Source organism: Hakea prostrata, chromosome 8, assembly GCF_041222555.1.
Source record: "Hakea prostrata isolate BN-2017 chromosome 8, UWA_Hpros_2, whole genome shotgun sequence".
NCBI lineage: Eukaryota > Viridiplantae > Streptophyta > Magnoliopsida > Proteales > Proteaceae > Hakea > Hakea prostrata.
Window position 1 is genome coordinate 8,826,197 of NC_142607.1, and position 22,457 is coordinate 8,848,653.

Genomic DNA, 22,457 nt, shown 5'->3' on the forward strand with positions numbered 1-22,457 from the left:
TCGAGCATAGCTCTAACAACCACGGGCTGGAAATAGGCCATTCAACCCGGCTTTGAAGGTTGAAGGCCTTCCTTCATAGGATATCCGCAATTACATTGGATTTTCTAGAAATGTGCCTTGCACTAAAATGCAGAAATTTTGAAGCTATATATACCTTATATCTTGCACAATGGTAGTTACCTTACTAACTATACACATTTTAGTTACAATACAAAATCAAATAACAAAAATTGCTGAAGAAATAAAGAAACATAGATAATAAAATCAATAAAAAGAATAATAAAAAAGAGAAAAAAGAAAAAACGATAAATAAATTGAGAATTGTTATAAAATAAAGAGAATATATCAGAGACAAAGAAGAAAAATAGAACAAGATCAATCAGAAGTGATTCATTCAGTTGAGTGCATTACATATTTATAGTAGAAGGAGCATCTACTCTGATATGGAAATACAATATATGATTCTTGCACACAATAAGATATTCTTGATATGGAAAGATAAATTGCCGCCCAAGATAGAAGGTGCATGGAATGGAAATATTAACTGCCAACATTGTGTGTTGAGATCACTGTAATCTTCAATTAAGATGGGAATATGAATCACCAAGATTGTATGTTGAGATGGTTGAGATCTTCAATTGGAAGTATTGTCTATTGGGGGGTGATGGATATCCATAATCAATATTATTTATAACAAAAATTATATAGAATACCTAATTGTGGAGTAGATTTTTTTTTTAAAATTTTCTTAACCCACGTCTATAGAAAGGGAAGATAATAAATAGAAAGAAAGAAAGTGAAGAGAATAAATAGGAAAAAGAGAGAAGAGAGGAGAGAGGAGAGAATAAATAGGGATTGAGGAGTTGGTATCTTTAAAAGTTGTTCTCAATATGGGGGGGGGGGGAGAGAGAGAGAGGAGAGAGAGAGAGAGAGGGGGCAAATAGTGACATTAAACAAAAGTGGGAAGAGAAAAACTGGAAAAATTAAAGGAATTAATGTATAAAACTAGAAAAAAAATAGCAGAATTAGTCTACATTTTCTTAAAAATCCAGGGGCCCCTCTATAGGTCCGCCCCTGCATGCCGACTTCCCAATCATATAATTAGCCCTTTCCTCTGCGGAGGACTTCCACGAAATGAAAACGGGCAGCATTGTCGTATGCTCGACATTAGTGGCCCTGGTGTATATCCCGGAGTTCTCCTATGGCCGATCCATCACCCATACATTTTGGGATTGGCCCCTTCCCTTGTGGAGAATGCCCCCCTTATGGCATGACTTATTCAGTTATTCTCATAGTTTAGAGAAGATTCGGACCACCACTTCTCTGAAAGCAGGGTTCTTGCCTCCTCTCTCCTCCCTCCTCGGAGCTCATCCATTAGTTGGGTGATCCCTTGCTCTCCTGTTCGAGTGTTAGCTCGTCGTTTAGGCCAGTGAGTGAGATTTTTTCCCATTGCAATCACCTACAGGGTTCTTTGCACCAGGATAGTACCAAATTTAATTCAAAGATGGAAATTGAAAATCACCTAATATATGCTAACCATTGTGTGTTTTCCAAAATTTCCTACCAATTAACATCTTATATACTAATTTGTTTGTAAAGCTTCTATAATTGTGATTGTGAAAAATTAAGTTGAGCTCGATAGTTTCAATAACCATAAGTATGTAGTCCCATCAATCCCCAAATTAGATTATCAAAAGAAAATGAAAAAAAAAAGTTTCAAGACAATGCTTCTATTGAAAATAAACCTAACTTAAAAATTCATGTGATTTATATTTTTTAATACAGTAGTAGTAGGACCCTCATTAACAAGTATTACACTACAACAAAGATCATTGTCATTTTGGTTTTTTCTGTAAATTTCAAGAATTACAACACACAGACATTGATTCATTTATTTTCTCCCAGATCACCGCTCCTACTATTTGAACTTAAATTTATAGGGCGAACGGTTCGTTTTCACCACCATGCACATTTTTTTATGGAGTTCGGGATGAAGAAGCAAGATCTCGAGAGGTCATTTATTTAAAAACTTTCTTGATCTAAGCCTTCATCACATTTAAAATGGAGACGACTTTCAAATCTAAAATCGATTCTAAAATATAAGATTTTTAAGGATATAATTGGCATTCAATATGGTTTCTATAAATGAGGGTGGTGTCATCTTTTTTACTTCTTAATTTTAATGAAAGATAAAATAGACATTATATATTCAATGTTAACAGTCACTTGATACCGTTAGAAATGAAGGGACAATAGTAATTTCATAAAAAATGAAGTTTGATTAGTAATAAAATCAAAGTATATGAGGACAATAGTAAAATCCAAAAACAAAACATTTAAAGGGTTAAAATCTAAGAGATGGCCTTGGGAGTGTGGATCATCTCTCCTAAGTGCTCTTCCAATGGCTTTACAATTACAAACTATGTGGGCCCAAAGTAAAAAATAATAATACATTTTTTTTTTAAAAACACCCGTCACCCTTATCTTGTCCCTATAATTTGTGGTCAATAACCTTTGGGAGACGATCAGGACTCTGGTCTTGGAAGGAAGAAGGGCTAAAATTTCAAGACTCACATCCTCAGATTTTTAATATATATCTACTCTGGCAAGAATGCTAGATCTTATTTTTTAGTAAATTAACTAAAATAAAACAAAGCACCGTTAATCACCATTTTCACTAAAATCTATTAAAAGAAAGTTTATTGCTCTGAATCCAGAGATTTCAAATCTCTGAATTCATGAATCTGAGAATTATACCCATTTGGTTGTAAAAATCTATAGATTCATGAAATCTAGAGATTCACCTTTTTACACTAAAAACGTGAATATGTAGATTTATGGGTAAGGGGTGAAATCAATAGATTTCAATAAAGCTATACATTTGCACATTCACAAAAATCACGTCGATCAAATAGTTTTTTAGGATGAATTCACAAATTTCATTCCACAACCAAACATCTAATTTTATAAATTATAACTCCATAGATTTGAAATCTATAGATTTGAAATTTCTAGATATTTGAAATCTCCAAACTCATGTAACCAAACAGGCCACATTGATAGGTCATTTTATCTTTGACAATCACACGGTTCTAATTCCATTAGAATGGCTGGCTATACAACTGTAAAAACCATTATGCCCTTATATGATGGGCTGCAACGACCTCATCTACCTTTCTTCATTATACTGTTCCATCTTTTGTACTTGTGAGTAAATTTGTTTTTATTGGGATAAGCTTCAATGTAAAGAGGAAAATAAATCCATAAATATACAGGAGAACTAGATAGGAATGGATTCTTACTTCAATTCAATCTGTATCTGCTACTAGTCTTCAAGTATCAAAACACAATAAGAATGGAAAAGATGCATCTGAATCACTTTCATTAATATGAGTTCAATTTACAACTCAGGTAACTGAGAATAAAGGAGACATGAACCTCTTTTCTCCATTGACCCCTCTTCTTCTCGACTCCCGCTGCCCCAAAGAACATTCCCCAGTGGATCACAAGACAAGAATTGATTGATTTATGAGTAATGGTATACAAATGAATACTAGTATTTATGATTTGGTAGCTTGAAACGACCAAAATAGCATCCTTCGTCTGTGCAGTAGCTAGACTCAGGTAAATGTACATGTATAATTGTGGCAGTAAACCACCATATTTTTATTGCATCTGATAAAGAAGACAGTTTCAACATCAACGGCTCCATCCATCATTCTTTTTCAGGTTTCACTGACCAAAAGCTTTGGTGGAGAAGCATGTCTTTGGGAACAAAACTCACTCAAATCCACAAAATGGCCATCACTGGTAAACTCAGATTGGTTGCTGCAAGAAGTAACACTGTCTTAAATTGGAAGGTTATAGGGGCTGATCCAGCATGGAAATCAGTCAAGAAAGGCATAATTGAGTTGTCCTGTCCATTGATATACACACCATTGCTATGCTTAAACTTTTGGGCTTCAAACAATCAGATGACTGAGATCACATGAATCATTATTCTACGTCACCAGATCTCGACATGAACATCTCAAGTCAATCATGCAAACTGAAGACACAAATTCATGTTCCTTTCTCCCAAGGATGTGATTCAATCCTTTCCCACCCTAGATTTTCTACTCAAGTTGTTTTATCTGGTTGCCAGGATACCTAAAAGTTAAATGCAAACAACTTGAATATTGAGGAAGCTAATACTAACAGTATGATTTCTGAGAGAGCCAATTCAAAGTGTCATCTGTACCAGGGATACGCCAACAATTGAATGGACAAAATAGTTTGGTCAAGCTCAGAAGAACACGGAACCCTTCCACAAACCAATGAGCTTGAAATCTTAATGTGAAGATGGAGATAATTACCAAGATGTTTACCTGTGGATAAGAATGGCCATTGAACATTCCGTCAGGAAAAGAACCAGATGTGGGCCAACTTTGCTGATTGGGTTCATAATCAGGTCTACCTGGTCCAAAACCACCACTAGGTTGATAATCCACACGGTCTCCGTGTATATTCATCTCAGCCTCAGGCTTGAATTTCATGTCACCAGGCAGATTGAGACTGTAAGGTGGGTATGGGTATTGCCCACCTAGTTGTAGCCTCAAGCATGCACCTCTGCTTAATTCATTCATGGCACCATCTTCTTTCCCTGAATTGTCAACCTCTGTTTGTTTTCCCATACAAAAGTAACCAGGATAGCTTGGGATGGAGATATCTGCTGAGCACTCAAGATCTCTAGATGGTAGAAACCACAGCAAAGACATCAATGATCAGGAAGAGGGGCAGGAAATGGAGTAATTAAGTAGAGAGATTATAAAATGCAAAAAAAGTGAATGCTTACTAGTTACGAGAACTTGAACTTCAGTATGAGTTTCAACATTTAATGTATGCTACACATAAAAATGTATGTGCACAACAGGAAGAATAAAATATGTAGTGTGTAAAGTAGATATGAATAGGCATCATATTATGAACCAAGATTAAAAGCAGATCCCCTCCAATGAAAAAACTACAATTTTTATGAACTCAATATTTGTACAAATATAGTAGTTAGGACATAACATCAAGGGAAAATAACAAAACCGACCAATGGAAGATTTATATCTAATCTAACAGACCCAAGCAAACTCACAAAGAAGAAATGTCCATCCTTCTTTCAAATGATATTAACTTTTCAAAAACAACCCTAAAATCACTATCACTAGTCCCACCCAAAAAAAAAAAAAAACACATGAAAGGTTTAGCTTCCATTCCTTCTCTTAACTTTGGGTGTTGTTATACTGGAGTCGGCTCCTTTCCAGCACACCCCAAGCTGGAAGCTGTTCAGCACTGCCAGAGCTCAACATGTGGCCAAGGTGCTGATCAAACGTGAAGGATGGAAGCATACATTTGCAGTTGGCGCAGATGTGATGGGAGAGAAGGATTTCCAGCTCAAATGTAGCATCCATCCTTGCTGTTTGATCAGCATCTTGGCCATGTGCCAAGCTCTAGGGATGTACTGGAGAGGAGCCGGATCCTATTATACCAAATATTGATAATAGTGGATAATACTATCAATATATAGTCATAATACAGGTTTTTTCAGTCACCTCATATGCATCTCTTTCCTCTTCAATCTCCATTAGAGAAGTAGACAGGTACTGCTTTATACAGAAAGTTTGCTAGACCGAAGACCTCCTATGTGCTCAAGCTGCAATTGTTTTGGCCACACCACTTGTGAAGACCCATCCTACTGTTGCCCCTTCCGCTCCCTCCGAAGATCCATCTTCCAGCTCATGACATCAATACTACCAGAAAAATTAGGGTCCCCTCCGGTAGAATCCTTGGAGCCCCTTGTGCCTGCCGTTGACGAGAGTCTTCCGATTTTAGCAAATCAAAACCAATTTGCCCTTCTTCCTCTTGGCAAAACTTCCTCTGTTGATCCTAACCCTACACAACTTGCAATAGATGCCCCCTTTGTTGGCCCCTACCAAAGCTACTGTTTGCTTCTGCTGCCCCCTTTGTCATTGCCCCGTGTGACTTGTCCCAGCTTGTTTCCACTACATACGTTGTGATCGCTGCTCCCAATGTTCTCTCCTCGTCAACCCTTTTGCCTTCTCTTCTCCTGGCCTTCCCACTTGTGTCAGCCTTAGACCTAGTTGCAGTCTCTCCTTCCCACCTCACCGCCCCCTTCTAGTCCCTTTTTCGTTTCCTCTCTACGATTTGCGCATGCTTCCCTTTTCTCTCCCTCTATTTCCATCTAGTCTATTTCCCCTCCCCTTTGTTTCTTGGCCCTTGGACTCTCGTCTCCCCTTGTGGTCCCCCCCTCCCTCTCCTTTACTTCCTAGGCCTTTGGACCACCCCCTCCTGGGCCCATATCCAACCCCCTTAGTGCTTCTGTCCATCAACACCCAGTCCACCCTTCTTTTTCTTCTCGGCCCACTTGCCACCTCCCAGCCCAACACACTTTTATCTCCCCCTATCAACTAAAACCTAAGTCAACTCAGCTTGCAATTGCGACAATCGACATTTTTATATTAACTGAAGATCACAACCACCTTAGCTTGCAATCGAGGCAATTCACATTTCCATATTAACTGAAGATAATAGCCACCTCAGCTCGCAACCTTGGCGATCTATATTTCCATTTTGTGCACCTTCTATCATGGGCAGCAATATACCGTTCCGTACCAAGAACATTCTATTGTGCGCAAGAATCAATTAGAATGTTTGCCTTCTATTGTGATAATGTCCTTCATTATCACTTATATCATATATTGGATTTCCTTGTAGTCTCTAATATTTCCATGTCACAAAATATGTTGTAATCTCTTTACTTTCACTAAAAAGAATGCACACACCAAGGTGCAATGTGATTCTTAATTTAAGTCTATATAGTATCAGAGCCAAAATCTCCATTGAGAATTTTATTTAGGGATGTAAACGGACTGGATTCGGATCGGATAGTGGTATATCTATATCCGCATCCTATTATATTTGGACGGATTCGGATAATATCCTATTGGTTCTCGGAAGGATTCTATCGGATTTGGATGATAATCGGATAATCGGATAATTATTTTCTTCTAAATGGGCACGAATATAGATTGAATACAAGTTTTCAACTACCTGATTACATCATTACCTTTTTATTTGTGAGGGCTAGGTTTGAAATTTAAGAATTTAGCAACTTTGGAAGCTATTTTAGTAAAAAATCTGAAATTAGTCACATATCATAGGTAAATTTTATAAAAATAAGAATAATAAATCTAAATAAGTAACTTAATCGGATAATTTTATCGGACGGATAATAATCGGTGAGAAAGGGGTATACCATATCCGCATCCTATTAATAATTGGACGGATTCGGATATCACTAAATGGATGCGGATGCGAATTCAGAAGCGGATTTCGGTTATTCATTTACACCCCTAATTTTATTCCTTTTTTTCCCAGCTCCACCGAGCACCTCTAATTGAGGACAAAACGTCTTCCATTCAAACACCTTTAGACCCATCACCACACTTCCTCTTCATACTTCCACCATGGTAATGTCCCCCTCATCTTCTATTTCCACCCAAATCCCGTCTCTTACAGCAGTCCATCATTTCCTTTCTTTAAAGCAAGGAACTATGTTTTTCAAAAAAGTCAAATCGTTTCATATTTGCATGGCCAAAACTTATATGGGTAGTTGGATGGTAGTATATCATGCCCATCCAACCCACTTACTGCTCAAGATTGGCTTCACCAAGATTCATCAATACTCAGTCTGTTAATTGCATCATCATCTAAGGATGCTTTACCACTTGTTTTTAGTCAACGAGTCAAGAGTTGTGAATGCGCTTAAACTTGCATATGGTTGTGTAACTAATACACGGTCTTTTCTCTACACATGGCCTTACAAGATTTTAATAAAAAAGCAGATGAATCCATCACTTTGTTCCTTCAATGGGCGAAGACAATATTTGATGATTTAGCATCAACTGGTAAACCTTTGGTGCCAACAGATTTCAATATTCTCATATTTAGGGCACTCAGATCTGATTACAAGCCATTAATCCCCACTCTCCTTGCACGATCTGAACCCATCTCTTATGATGAACTACATAGCCACATTGAGTCATGAATTCCTGAACACCTCATCTTTGCACAAACTTTCACTTCAAGAGACCACTTCAGGATCAGCTCCAGTTGCAAATATTGTGCAGCTGACACCCATCAGTTCCTCCACGAATTCATCCCATCAAGTTATTCGTGGAGGGCATGGCCATGGGGTTCATGGTCGAGGTGGTCATTATTCCAATCAAGGACGATAGTTTTTATACTATTTGTGGGGGAACTAATAACATTGCCTCTTCCTGTTTCTATCGTAATGACATTACCCCACAACCACCACTCTACTCATCACCAACTGCCTATTTATCCTATCTTACCCTCACCTGCCTCCACTACCAACCCATACCCCACCTTACCCTAACTTCTGGTAACCAGACGCTGGCGCATCTCACCATGTGACACCTGATCTTCACACCCTATCATCGTATGATACACCGGCTCAAATTAGTTGCAAGTTGGAAATAGTAAGGGTCTCCTAATTTCCCATATTGGTAATTCTTCTACCTCTTCTCCCTCACTCTTTTCTCTTATCAAATGTTCTTCATGTTTCCATTATAACAAAGCCTTTGCTTTCCATTCAAAAATTTGCAACGAACAATAATGTTTCCTTTGAATTTCATGCTGACCATTTTGCTATCAAGGATCCACAGTCCAAAACAACCCTCCTGAGTGGTCCTAGTAGGGATGGGTTCTATACACTACCCATCACTCCTGCACGGCTGCACCTACAATGCACATTGCTAACACAGTTTTTATGATGGTTGGCATCATCTCTTAGGCCACACCCATTCCCAAGTTCTTAGTTTTGTTTCAAATTCAAATAAGTTGCCTTATAATTCATCTCACACTCCTCATTAATGTATCGCATGTCAACTTGACAAGGCACATAGACTTCAATCATCTCCTTCCCCCTCTCTTAGCACTAATCCCTTGGGCTTAATTTTCAGTGATGTAAGGTCCTTCACACATTCCTTCTACCAATGGACACTGCTTTTTTATTATATTTGTTGATGACTGCACTAAGTTCATATGATTTTACCCCTTAGTCCAAAAATCAGATGTCTTTGCCGCTTCCATAAGTTTTCAAGCAATGGTTGGGCGGCAATTCTCTAGAGAAATAAAATGTATTCAAATAGATTAGGGGGTGAGTATCAAAATTTTTGCACCTTTGGGATTCAACACCACCTCTCAAGTCCCTATACCCAGGAGCAGCAAGGGACTGTTAAGTGTCACCATCAACATATCATTGAAACTAGCCTCACCCTACTTGTTCATGGGGAAGTTCGCCTTCAGTATTGGCACTGTGCCTTTGACAATTGTTTTTCTCATCAACCATTTGCCTTCTAGAGTGACCCAAAACGTTTCTCCATTTGAACTAATTAATCACCAAAATCCAGATTATACCTTTCTTAGGATGTTTGGGTGTCTCTGTTTCCCTTTTCTTCAGCCTTACAATGCACATAAAATGAATTTTCTCTCCACCCCTTGTGCTTTCTTTGGTTATAGCCCCTCCCAAATGGGTTATTGTTACTTGGACTAGACAACTTAATGACTCTACATGGCGTGTCATGTTCAATTTGACGAAACTCAGTTCGCTTGCCGTAATCCATCCATACTAGGGCTACCACCATCCAAGTCATCCCCTTCTCTTCCGTACGCAACTGCTCCTATATGTATCTCTACTCGCATCTCCCCAATGCCATGTCTACACGCACCACCCCAAACCGCTCCATCTCTAGCACACTCACCTACTCTCAGTTCTCCATCCCCTTGCTATTCCCCAACCTCATCAGTCCCATCTCCCAACCCCACAAGACACCCCCCTCTATTGGATCCTCAATCACCTTGAAAACTTGCTCTTTCACTGACATTTATCACAACATTGTTCCCTTTGTCTTACACATCATTTGCTACTGAATCTACTTCTTTTTTCACAGGCCAATAAGGTTCCTGAGTGGGGCACTGCCATGGCTACAGTATTCAATGCACTACTGCATAAAACACCCGGTCTCTTGTTCCCCCATAGCCTAACATAAATTTAGTGGGTTGTAAATGGATTTATAGAATAAGGCACAAAGTTGATGGTACATTAAAGAGATATAAGGCATGTTTAGTTGCCGAGGAGTTTCATCAACAGCTGGCTTGGACTATGATGAGACATTTAGTCTGTTAAACCCACAACTATTTGCACACCCCTCTCTTTTGTTGTTTCTAATGGTTGGTCATCAAACAATTAGATGTCACCAATGCTTTCGTCTATGGAAATCTTAATGAAGTGGTTTACCTTACCCAAACTCCAAGCTTTGAGGACAAAACCAAACCTAACTATGTGTGCAAATTACAAAAGTCACTATATGGGCTGAAGTAAGCACCTAGCATGTGTTTCCACAGGCTTCTGGGTTTATTGCCTCACAAACAGACCCATCTCTATTTATATACAAGAGTGGTCCTATCACCACCTATGGTCTTGTGTACGTGGATGACATTTTGGTCACAAGTATTACACCTAGTCATGTTGTCACCTTGTTGAATTCCTTAGCCTTTGAATTCCTATTAAAGATTTTTTCCTTGGGATTGAAGCCACTCATGTAATTGTAGTATTGGTTTTGTCACAAGAGCGATACATATTGGATCTCCTTCACCATACATGAATGGTTGACTATAAACCAGTTAGCACCTCTATTGTTATCATTGCCCGATCATCCGCTGTAGGGGGTGTGCCATTACTTGACCCGACCTAGTATTGCTCCATTGTGGGAGCTCTCCAGTATGTTACACTCACTTCGCCAGATGTTGCTTATTTTGTGAATAAGGTCTGTCAATTTATGCATGCTCCAACTGATGAACATTGGCCCTTAGTCAAACGGATATTGCATTATCTAAAAGGCACTCATGGTCATAGTTTGTTCATTTAAAAATCCATGGATATAACATTGCAAGCATTCTGTGACGCTATTGGGCTAGTAGTAGTGATGATAAAATACTCTATTGGAGGATATATTGTCTTTATCTCAGCCCAAACCTCATTTCTTGGACCTCAAAGAAGCAACACAGTAGCTCACTTATCCACTTAGGCCAAATACAAGGTCATTCCAAATGCTTGTTCAAAATTGACCTGGTTACGCTCTCTTCTCAACACCCATTTTATGGTGCAATAGCATTGGAGTAACTTATCTATTCGTTAACCTGGTATTTCATGCATAGACCAAGCATATAGAAATATTTTTTTTCATTTTGTACGAGATAAAGTTGCCAAAAAGGAGATTACGTTCCAATTTATTTCTGCACTGATATCTTCCCAAAAAGTTTATTCACTTAGTGTTTTGGCTTTATTCGAGACAAGTTGAAGATTCGAAGTTCCAAATCTTCCACTTGAGTGGGTATATCAACTGAAGATCTTAGCCACTTTAGCTTGCAAACGTGGTGATCTACATTTCCATATTAACTAATCACAATCACCTTAGCTCGCAATCGTGGTGATTTGCATTTCCATATTAACTAAAGATCACAGCCACCTCAGTTTGCAATTTTGACAATCCATATTTCCATTTTGTGCACCTTCTATCATGGGCAACAATCTACCTTTCTATACCGAGAGCATCCAATTATGATGCAAGAAACAATTTGAATACTTGCCTTCTATTGTGATATTGTCTTTCCTTTTCATTCATATCATATTGTTGAGAAACAAGGACTTTGGTAGAATGGCTTATTGATCAGTGTGATCTCAAGTCCTCTATTTATAATAAAGTGGAAAGAACACTATTACATGAATACCTTTACTTGGGTAACAAGACATAGAAACTTACATGAACGGAAACCCCAATAGAGTTGAACTCCTAGTAGAACTAAACCAACACTCCCCCTCAAGTTGAGGCATAGATGTTAGTCATACCCAACTTGCCTACAATAGGAAGGAAATCTCTTTCTTTCAAACCCTTAATGAAAATATCTGTCACTTGGTCTCCAGACCTCACAAAAGGCATGTAAGTGAGCCCTTGTTTCAGCTTTCCTTTGACTAAAAACCTGTCAATTTCAATGTGCTTAGTTCGATCATGTTGCACAGGATTATTGGCAATACTAATAGCAGCCTTGTTGTCATAATATAGACATTGGAACTTAGACTCCAATGTCTTCTAGTAAGCCTTTCAACCATAGTAGCTCAAAAACTTCACGAACCATAACTTTATATTCAGCTTCAGTACTGATAAAGCTACAACATTCTGTTTCTTATTTCTCCAAGTAACTAGATTACCTCCAACAAAGGTACAATAACCTGAAATTGACTTCCTATTTGGAGATCCAACCCAGTCTGCATCGGTGTATGCTTCTACTCTTAAATCATCAGTGGGTAACAAAAGTATTCCTTTTCCAAGAATTCCTTTAAAATACTGCAGTATTTTGGTAACAATCTTCATATGAGCTAAATATGGATCATGCATGAAGGCTCACTATCCCCGCGGCATAAGCGATGTTTGGCCTAGGGTGGGAAAAGTAAATAAGCTTCCCCACCAGCCTTTGGTATCTTCCTTTCTCCATTGGTTCTCTGATAAGCCCCTCATAACTCGGGTGTCCAAATGCAAGAATAAACAGGGGAAGACAACATCATTAGCAGCAGGTGCAGGGGAGAACACAAAAACACTCACATCATGGGAAAGGGAGAGGACATATGGCAACTCCTTATTAGACAACAACCACCATTCTGCCATGGGCAGAGGAGCAAAAAAGACAGTCTAGGTGGCAGAAGACTGGATAGGAGAGTAAGAGTTTGTTACGAAGGCTGGGGGTATGTAAGGAGAGAGGGGGAATATGAAAAAAGGGGAGAATAGAGAGAAGCAAACAGAGCTTGCGGGGAGAAGGAAACTTCTCAGGCAATGTAATGGGTTTGTGATGTTATCAGTTACAGATTTAGTTTGTTTAATTTCTTATTCCAAGAACTGAATATCGGTGAATAAATTTAGAGTTGTATCTGTTCATGTTGATTATTAGAGTTATGCAATTAAATGAATGTTATCTTGTTGATGTCCTACTGTTTTGCATTCGTGGATATGAGTAGTTGTTGTTCTTATTTTTGATTTGGGGGAGCTAAGACCAACTTCCAGAGGGTCTTATCAATCTGGTATCAGAGCACGTTGATCCAGGGAATGGTAAGGAGCAGAATGGAGACTAGAGTGGAAGTATTAGAAACCAGTGCGAGAGACTTGCAAACCCAACTAGGGTTGATCGATTATAAGGTTGATAGGGTAGAGCAAAGCCAAGCGACATTCGTAAATGAACTCAAGGCATACCTAAATAAAGGCAAGGCCGTAGAAACAGAGACTTTATCATCGAAGATCAACTCAGGGAGGAAGGGCGAAACAAGTCATGCAACCTTAGGTGACGACTCGCATAGTACTATTATACGAGAACATCAATGCACTACAACCTCTGTAGGGCACCGTGATTTCTTCCCGATTTATCTTGAGTTACCCATCTTCAATGGTGACGACTTGAACGGATGGTCCGCCAGAGCAGAGAGGTACTTTTGGGTTGCAAGGACTTACTGAGGAGGAGAAACTACAAGCAACTTTGATATGCTTTGAAGGACCGGTACTTGGTTGGGTGCAATTTCGAGAACTGCAGAACCCTTTTCTGTCGTGGGTAGAACTGAAACAGGAGTTGTGTAAACGGTTCAGCACGACGCAGGCAAAGTCACCGCAAGAGCAATCATGGAACTCTAGCAGAGTGGTACCGTAACCAATTCGAAGCCCTTGTAGCTGCTGGCGGTGCTAAGGAAGAAGGTTGGCTGCAGGGATCCTTCCTATTGGGGTTGGGAGACGAAATTAGGGCTGAAATACGCCTATTTCAACCTAAAGACCTGGCCCAAGTAATGGATATGGCCCAATCGATTGAAGCCAAGAATACCATCCTTCGTGGGCCTAAGAAGTACCCACTAGTGCAGCCCATTAGTGGATGGGGGCAGTCCATAGCCAAACGAACGTTAGCCTTGAATCGTGCAAGCCCAACTAGATCTCGGCCACTTAGACCATCACAATGGATCAAGAAAATACCGGTTCAGCCGTAGCCAACCGGTGCAACTTAGGGCAAACCAGCCCTAACAATTCATCGTCTTCGAAGGGAGCTATGTCGACTGTCTCTGGCAGCAGTAGTCGCAATAGCAGCGGTAGGCCGAAGTGGTTGATGCCGGAAGAGATGAAGAGCAAGATGGATAAGGGTTTATGTTTCTGATGCGACGACCATTATTCTCGCGGTCACCAATGCCCTATGAAGCAGCTGAGGTTCATGCTTTTCCTCAAAAATGAGTCACGGGGAGAAACAGAGGAGACAATGATAAATCAGAATGAAAACGAAGGACCTCCCAACTCGTTGATGGGAGCCGAGTTATCATATAGTTCTTTGGCAGGACTCGACTCACCTCGCACGTTGAAGCTGAGAGGTATGATTGAAGGGGTTCCTGTTGTGTTACTAATCGATTGCGGCACAACACATAATTTTATCTCGCAGAAGATGGTACAGAGAATAGGATTGAAGGTCGAGGGGAAGAGACATTTCCATGTGATGTTGGGCGACGGCAAAAATGCACAGGGACAGGGGGTATGCCGCGATGTCACCATTGTAATCGGCGATGTGAAGTTTGTGCAGGAATTGTTACCGTTCGAGCTTGCGGTGTTGACGTAATATTAGGGGTGGAATGGCTTTCATCCTTGGGCGACATTCAGAGCAATTGGAAACTTCAAACTCTACAATTCACGTGGGAGGATAAGCAGGTGAAACTGAGAGGAGACCCTGCATTACTCAGGTTAGAGACTTCCCTGCAACAATTTTGGAAGATGGTACAGCAGGAAGGAAATGGAGTTTAGTTGAAGCCTATGCCGGCAGATGCTCAGGAGGTTGTTAACCTCAGTAGCAAGGTATGTGGATTACTTGAGGAGTTCCCATCCTTATTTGTAGAGCCTAGGGAACTGCCGCCAAGGAGACCGTATGACCATTTAATACAATTGGTCAAAGGCAGTAACCCATTAAATCTCAGGCCCTATCGATATCCTCATTCATAGAAGAATGAAGTAGAGAGGTTTGTCAGCGAAATGCTAATTGTTGGATTGATTCTTCGAGTGTGAGCCCATATTCAAGCCCGATGTTGTTGGTGCAAAAAAAAGATGGAGGCTGGAGATTTTGTGTTGATTACCGAGCACTTAACTAACGGTACCCAACAAATTTCCCATACCAACGATAGATGAGTTGCTTGATGAGTTGGGGGGCGCAAAGGTGTTCAGCAAGCTTGACCTCAAATCAGGCTACCACCAAATCAGGGTTGCTGACGGTGACAAAGAGAAGACTGCATTCCGAACACACGATGGACATTGCGAATTCCTTGTAATGCCCTTTGGGCTCTTGAATGCACCAACAACCTTTCAAGGACTAATGAATGAGGTATTTCGAGAACAACTACGTAAATTTGTGCTAGTATTTTTTTACGATATTTTGGTTTATAACAGTACCATGGGAGACCATTTGGATCACTTGCAGTGTGTCTTATACCTCCTATCGCAAAATCACATGGTAGTAAACTGAAAGAAATGCTCGTTTGCAGTGACCACATTGGATTACTTGGGGTATATAATTTCTGCAGAGGGTGTATTAGCAGATCCGCTGAATGGTCGAGTGGCCCCTCCGAGGAATGTCTGAGCACTTAGAGGATTCCTTGGCCTCACGGGGTACTACCGCCGTTTCGTTTGAGATTATTGGAAGATTGCCACACCTCTCACAAAGCTGCTAAAAAACAGATGCTTTTCAATGGGATGATTCAGCCACTACAAGCCTTTGAAGCATTGAAAGCAGTGATGACATCAGTACCCGTACTTGCTATGCCTGACTTTTCAAAGGAGTTTGTGGTGGAAACGGATGCTTTAGAAGTAGGGTTAGGAGCTGTCCTCATGCAAGGACATCCCATAGCCTATTGGAGTAAGGCCTTGTCTCAACGAGCCCGAGCCAAATCAGTTTATGAGAAAGACTTAATGACAGTAGTGTTAGCGATTCAGAAATGAAGCCATTACCTCTTGGGGAGACACTTCAAAGTTCGCACAGACCAAAGGAGCTTAAAGTATTTGTTGGACCAAAAATTGGTGCTGAGGATCAATAAAAATGGATTATGAAGCTGTTGGGGTTTGATTTCGAAATCATCTCTAAGCCAGGATGTGAAAACAAGGCTGCACATGCCTTATCCCGACATATGGAAGGCACAATCTGACTTTCCAGCTTATCGGCAGCAACATGGGAGGGAGAAGAAGAATTAGAGGCCAAGCTTCAGACCTTTGAGCGTTATAGAAAGGTGATGCAATCGCTAGTCAGTGGTTCTACTGAATTTTCAGATTACAAACTGAAAAATGGAACTCTCTTCTATAAAGGGCGATTGGTCATTCCTGAAATTCCAAGTTAGTTTTTAAATTGCTGGTTGAATTCCACTCCACTCCTTTTGGGGGTCATTTCGGATATTTTCGCACCTACAATAGACTTTCAGCTGTTGTATATTGAGTTGGCATGAAGAGGGCTGTAAAGGACTTCGTGGCAAGTTGTGACACATGTCAACGGAGCAAGCATCAAGCCATGAAGCCAGCAGGGCTCCTACAGCCTCTTCCCATACTAGACCAAGTTTGGGAGGATATCAGCTTAGATTTCATTGGTAGATTTCATTGGTGGTGGTGGACAGACTTTCAAAATACTGACACTTTATTGCACTCACACACCCATATTCAGCAAGAGATGTGGCTATAATCTTCAGCAAGGAGATAGTACGACTCCATGGATTTCCAAGGTCGATTGTGTCAGATAGGGACAAGGTATTCATAAGCAATTTTTGGAAGGAGCTGTTTAAATTGGTTGGAACCCACTTGAAGTTCAGCAGTGATTATCACCCCTAGATAGATGGCCAAACGGAAGTGGTGAATCGAGGCCTAGAGATATACCTCTGCTGTTTTTGTGGGGGACAGCCGAAAAACTGGACCACGTGGCTTCCTTGGGCTGAGTATTGGTACAATACCACTTACCACTCAGCCACAAAGATGACACCTTTCCAAACTGTCTATGGCCATGAGCCTCCACCATTGCTTAAGTGGGAAGGGAACTACTCCAGGGTGGATGAAGTTGATGTCTTCTTATGTGAATGGGATCAAATCCTAGATGAGTTGAAGAAGAACTTGTGGTAGGCTCAAGACCGTATGCGATCCTCTTCAAATCAACACCAAAGAGAGATCACTTACCAAGTAGGAGAGGAAGTTTTTCTCAAACTTCAACCATACTGATTCAAGAAGCTAGCCAAATGCCCTAATGAGAAGCTTAGCCACCAATACTACGGTCCATATCCTATTGCAGCACAAATTGGCCCGGTTGCTTACAAGCTTACACTCCCACCTGACTCCAAGGTTCATCCAGTCTATCATGTATCGCAATTAAAGAAGGTAGTAGGTCACAACATCATCACTCAGCCCTTACCATCATGTTTAGCAGAAGATGGGGAACTCCAACTTATTCCTCAGGAACTCCTAGACATCCGTTACTCATCTCAGGGTTCATTGGAGGTGCTGATTCAATGGAAGCATTTGCCAAGTTGTGAGAACTCCTAGGAAGACTTTTGTGAACTGCACAACCAATTTCCTGAATTTCACCTTGAGGACAAGGTGAAACTGAAGGGAGGGAGTGTTGATAAGCCCCTCATTACTCGAGTGTACAAATGCAAGGATAAACAAGGGAAGACAGCATCATTAGCAGCAGGTGCAGGGGAGAACACAACAACACTTGCATCATGGGCAAGGGAGAGGACAGATGGCAACTCCTTATTGGACAGCAACCACCATTTTGCTATGGGCAAAGGAGTAGAAAAGACAATCCAGGTGGAAAAAGAAGACTGGATAGGAGAGTAAGAGTTTGTTACGAAGGCTAGGGGGTATGTAAGGAGGGAGGGGGAATAATGAAAAAAGGGGTCAATAGAGAGAAGCAAGTAGAGTTTGCAGGGAGAGGGAAACTTCTCAGGCAGGGTAATGGGTCTGTGATGTTATCAGTTACAGATTTAGTTTGTTTAATTTCTTATTCCAAGAACTGAATATCAGTGAATATAGTTAGAGTTGTATCTATTCATGTTGATTATCAAGGTTATGCAATGAAATGAATGTTATCTTGTTGTTGTCCTACTGTTTTGCATTCGTGGATATGAGTAGTTGCTGTTTTTATTTTTTATTTGGGGGAGCTAAGACCAACTTCCAGAGGGTCTTATCATTCTCCCTCTTTTTCCCTAAGTTTAGCTCCAGCTTCAATAGGGGTATCAACTGCTTTACACCCCAATATTCCCACTTCTGATAATAAATCTAGGACATACTTTCTTTGGGATAGGAATATAACCTTCTTTGATTGAGCCACCTCAATCCCTAAGAAGTACTGTAACTTCCCTAGATCTTTAATCTCAAACTCCTTGCCAAGAAAGTCCTTCAACTTTTGAATTTCTTTACCATCATTCCATATGATGACAATATTGTCCACATAAACAATGAGAAGTGTGATATTAGTGCCTGACTTCTTAACAAATAGTGTATGATTAGCATTGCTTTGCTTGTACCCAATAGAAGTCATTGCCTTTAGGAGGCCTCCAAACCAGCATCTAGGAGACTGTTTTAACCCATAAATTGATCTCTTCAACCGATAAACTTCCCCAGCAATATTGTCATCGGTGAAACCATGTGGATTTTCTATATAGACTTCTTCCTCTAACTCTCCATGTAAGAAGTCATTCTTTACGTTTAGTTGGTGCAAGTTCCAGTCTTGTTCACAACTACAAACAACAGAACTCTGACAGTGTTTAGTTTTGTAACAAGGGCAAAAGTCTCCAGATAATCAATCCCACAGGTCTGTGTAAACCCTTTTGTAACTAGTCTAGCCTTCAACTTGTTGACTAATCCATCCATGTATTGTTTAACGACAAACACTCATTTGCAGCCCAGGGTTTTTTCCTGGAGGAAGTGTAACCAATTCCCAAGTATCATTTTGTCGTCTGCATTTCCTCTACCATAGCTTCCTTCCATCTCTTATCAACATAGGCTTCTTGCCAACTTTTCGGATCTGATAGAGATGACAGATAGCATATAAAAGCACGGTAAGAGTCAGACAATGAGTCATAAGAAACATATTTAGTTATAGGATGTTGAGTACAAGATCTGACTCCTTTTCTAACAGCAACAGGAAGATTAGAATAAGATACCTCAGGGAGAATAGTAAAATCTGATTCTGGAGCAGGAGATTGAAGTGGTAATGTGTCACCTTTCTCCACCTGCTTTAGCCGGCTCTAATTCTTCATCTGATAAGTTTGCACCTCCTTATTCTAGTCAATCTTGTTTTGAAAGACCTCAATAGTGTGCCTCAGGAGTGCCTCCCCTTGACCAGAGTCTTTATATGGTTCAGAAAACGGAGGGGGAGAATTAGAGTCCTCAGGTATATTGGTTGAAGTCTCACCTTGGTCAGGAAACACTTCTTGAACTCCTAGGTTGTGTTGTGCTTGTGTGATAGAAAGGTATAGAGTTTGAAAGAACACCTGTCCTCTAGGACTCCCCCTGGAGAGGTGTATAGTAAGGCAAGACTCATTAAAATTACATCCATGGAGACAATGGTTTTTCGGGAAGGAGGATGATAACATTTGTACCCTTTCTGAGTTGCAGAATACCCCAGAAAAATGCAACGTAGGCCACGGGGAGCCAGCTTACTTTGGTGGGCTGTGATTCTACCATAACACACACGTCCAAAAACCTTAGAGGGAATAACAAAAGAAGAGGCTCATGGGAGAAGCTCATTAGGACATTTAAAACTAAGTATCCTACTGGGCATCCTATTCATAAGGTAGGAGGCGGTGAGTATAGAGCAATCCCAGTATTGGTCAGGGACATTCATAATAATCATAAGTGAACGGACTATCTCTAAAAAATGTTGATTCTTTCTTTTGGCAACCCCATTTTTGGTAGTAGTATCAACACAATTGGTCTAGTGTATTATGACAGAATTAGAGAGATATCTCTGGAATTCATCATCATTATACTTTGTGCCATTGTCACCACGAAGGGTTTTCACAGTGATATTGAATTGAGTATAATCATATTATGAAAATCACAAAAACACCGAAAAACCTCATTTTTTATTTTGAAAGATAAATCCATATAGAATGAGAGTGACAATCAATAAAAGTAACAAACTACCTATGGCCAGTAATTGACACACGGTAGAAAGGGCCCCACATGTTAGTATGAATTAGTACAAAATGAATAGATTTTTCTATTATGAAGAGAAGGTAAATAAGTAGAACGAGTCTGCTTCGTAAAAATGTAGGCTTCACAAAAAAATTCATCCTTTTTACAAGAAGAAACTAAATCAAGAAATACTTAAAGAGTTCCTAGAGGGGGGAGACCTAGCCTACGGTGCCACTGATGAAGGTCTGATATTACCGAATGGACCTAATTAGAAGATGCAGCCAGAGCAGAAGTAGATCCTCCAATTGGCTCCAACATATAAAGTTCATTGTCCAATTTGCCACGTCTAATCTCCTTTCCCATTACCAGATCCTAGAAGACATAGTAAGATGGGAAAGAAATCACTTTACAATGTCATGTGTTAGACTACTGAGAGTAAGTTAGTAGAGAAAGAGGGAACGTGTAAAACTCTAAACAAAGAAAGTGATGGAGAATGCTGAATAATCCCTTTTCCAGTAATGGAAGAATAGGAGCCATCAACCATTCGAACTTTATGTTTTCCGAAAATTGGAGCATAATGTAAGAAAAAGGAGGATGAACTGTCATATGATCAATGGCTCCTACATCAATGATCCAAGGAGCATAAACTGAAGAAACATGGAAGCCTGTAAAAGTTTTACTTGAAATAGTAAGGTAGGAATTGATATGGGTAGTGGAGGAAGCAGCAGTAGAGGTTGTACCAGCATTAGAAGACTGCAAAATACGTTGCAGAGTAGCTAACTCCTATGAAAAACCAATGTCTGCAAAGGGTGTTGTGGAAACCGTCTCAGAAAGATTAGCCTTCGGTTTTCCCCTTCTTCATACCCTTTTTTGTTCAAAATCAGCAAGTTTCCCATGGAGCTTCCAACAATTTGCCTTGGTATGATATGGTTTGTGACGGTGCTCACACTTGACAATCTCCTCAGCCAAATCAGATTTAGTGCTAACTGACAGTAAGGCGGATTTCTCCACAATAAGAGCATAAAGCATGGCTAATCGACGACTTTCCTCACACTGAACAAGGACATAAGACTGTTTTAGTGTACAAAGGGGAGAACGACTTAATACTTGCACTTTAATTTGATCATACTCCACATTCAAACCTGCCAATAAGTCATATACCCGAATCTTATCAACATGCTTCCTATAAGTAACCACATCATTTGGATTAGTGGCGTGCTAATCCCCATAATGATCCAACTCCTGCCAATAAGATCGCAACTCAGGGCCATAATCGGTTCCTTTTGGGTAGCCTCAAGAAGGTTCTTCCGTAGCTCATAAACTTGTGCATCATTCCCCAACTGTCCATATGTTTCAGTAGTAACCTTCCAAGATTTGGGCTACAGTATCAACTAATAGGTATCCACGAGCAACATTTGGATTCATGGAATTCAAAAGGAATGACGTAATAAAGGAGTCCTTCGAGATCCATTAATCTTGTGGTGGTAGGTTTAATAGTGGTGCCCGTAATATGTCCAACAAGTCCTCTTCCAGCAATAGTCAGGTAAGCAAAGTGAGACCAGATCAAATAATTTGTTCCATCAAATTGTACCGAAAGAGGATGAGGGGTAATGTTCAAAGCTAGTGGGAGCAATAGTACCATTAGTAGTTGCCATGTTTAAAAAACTATCTATAGTTCTTCAGTCTTCACCCTTTCAAAATGACTGAAATATCGTAGAATGCAATAGCCAAACCACCCAAACAAATCTAGGGAATGGTAGGATTCTAAAGGTATATATAAGGAACACCTTTTTTCTCGAAAGAGGCCCCTAGGGTAATGGGAAATTACAAATAAACCCAAAAAAAATGTGAATTTACAAATAAGTCCCTAAAAATATGCAAATTCACAAATAGGCCCATAGAAAAATGAGAATTCATAAAGAGCCCTTGGATACATGGGAAATCACAAACAGACCCCTATAATATGGGTAAACACAAATAAACCCCTAAAAATATGCCAATTCACAAAAGAGCCCCCTAGAACATTAATTATTTTTTTCTTTCACTGGTTCAAAAGAGATTTTATATCGCTGGTTCAAAAGTGAACCCAAAGATAGAAAAAACAAAGGCTATAGGAGAGAAAATAGGAGAAAGCATGGCGGAAGATGG

General features: G+C 40.0%; 1 protein-coding gene across 4 annotated transcripts in view; it reads right to left on the reverse strand.

Moving 5' to 3' along the window:
• Positions 1–3,202: 3,202 nt before the first annotated feature.
• Positions 3,203–22,457, reverse strand: part of LOC149006691 (agamous-like MADS-box protein AGL30) — a 41,441-nt gene continuing 22,186 nt past the window's right edge. For 3 of the 4 annotated variants that reach the window (XM_089167569.1, XM_089167570.1, XM_089167572.1), the window contains one exon: positions 3,203–4,728. In XM_089167569.1, coding sequence (XP_089023695.1) covers positions 4,194–4,728 — 535 coding nt within the window. In that variant the 3' untranslated portion in view covers positions 3,203–4,193. The remainder of the gene's footprint in view (positions 4,729–22,457) is intronic. The other variant, XM_089167571.1, reaches the window with a different exon arrangement.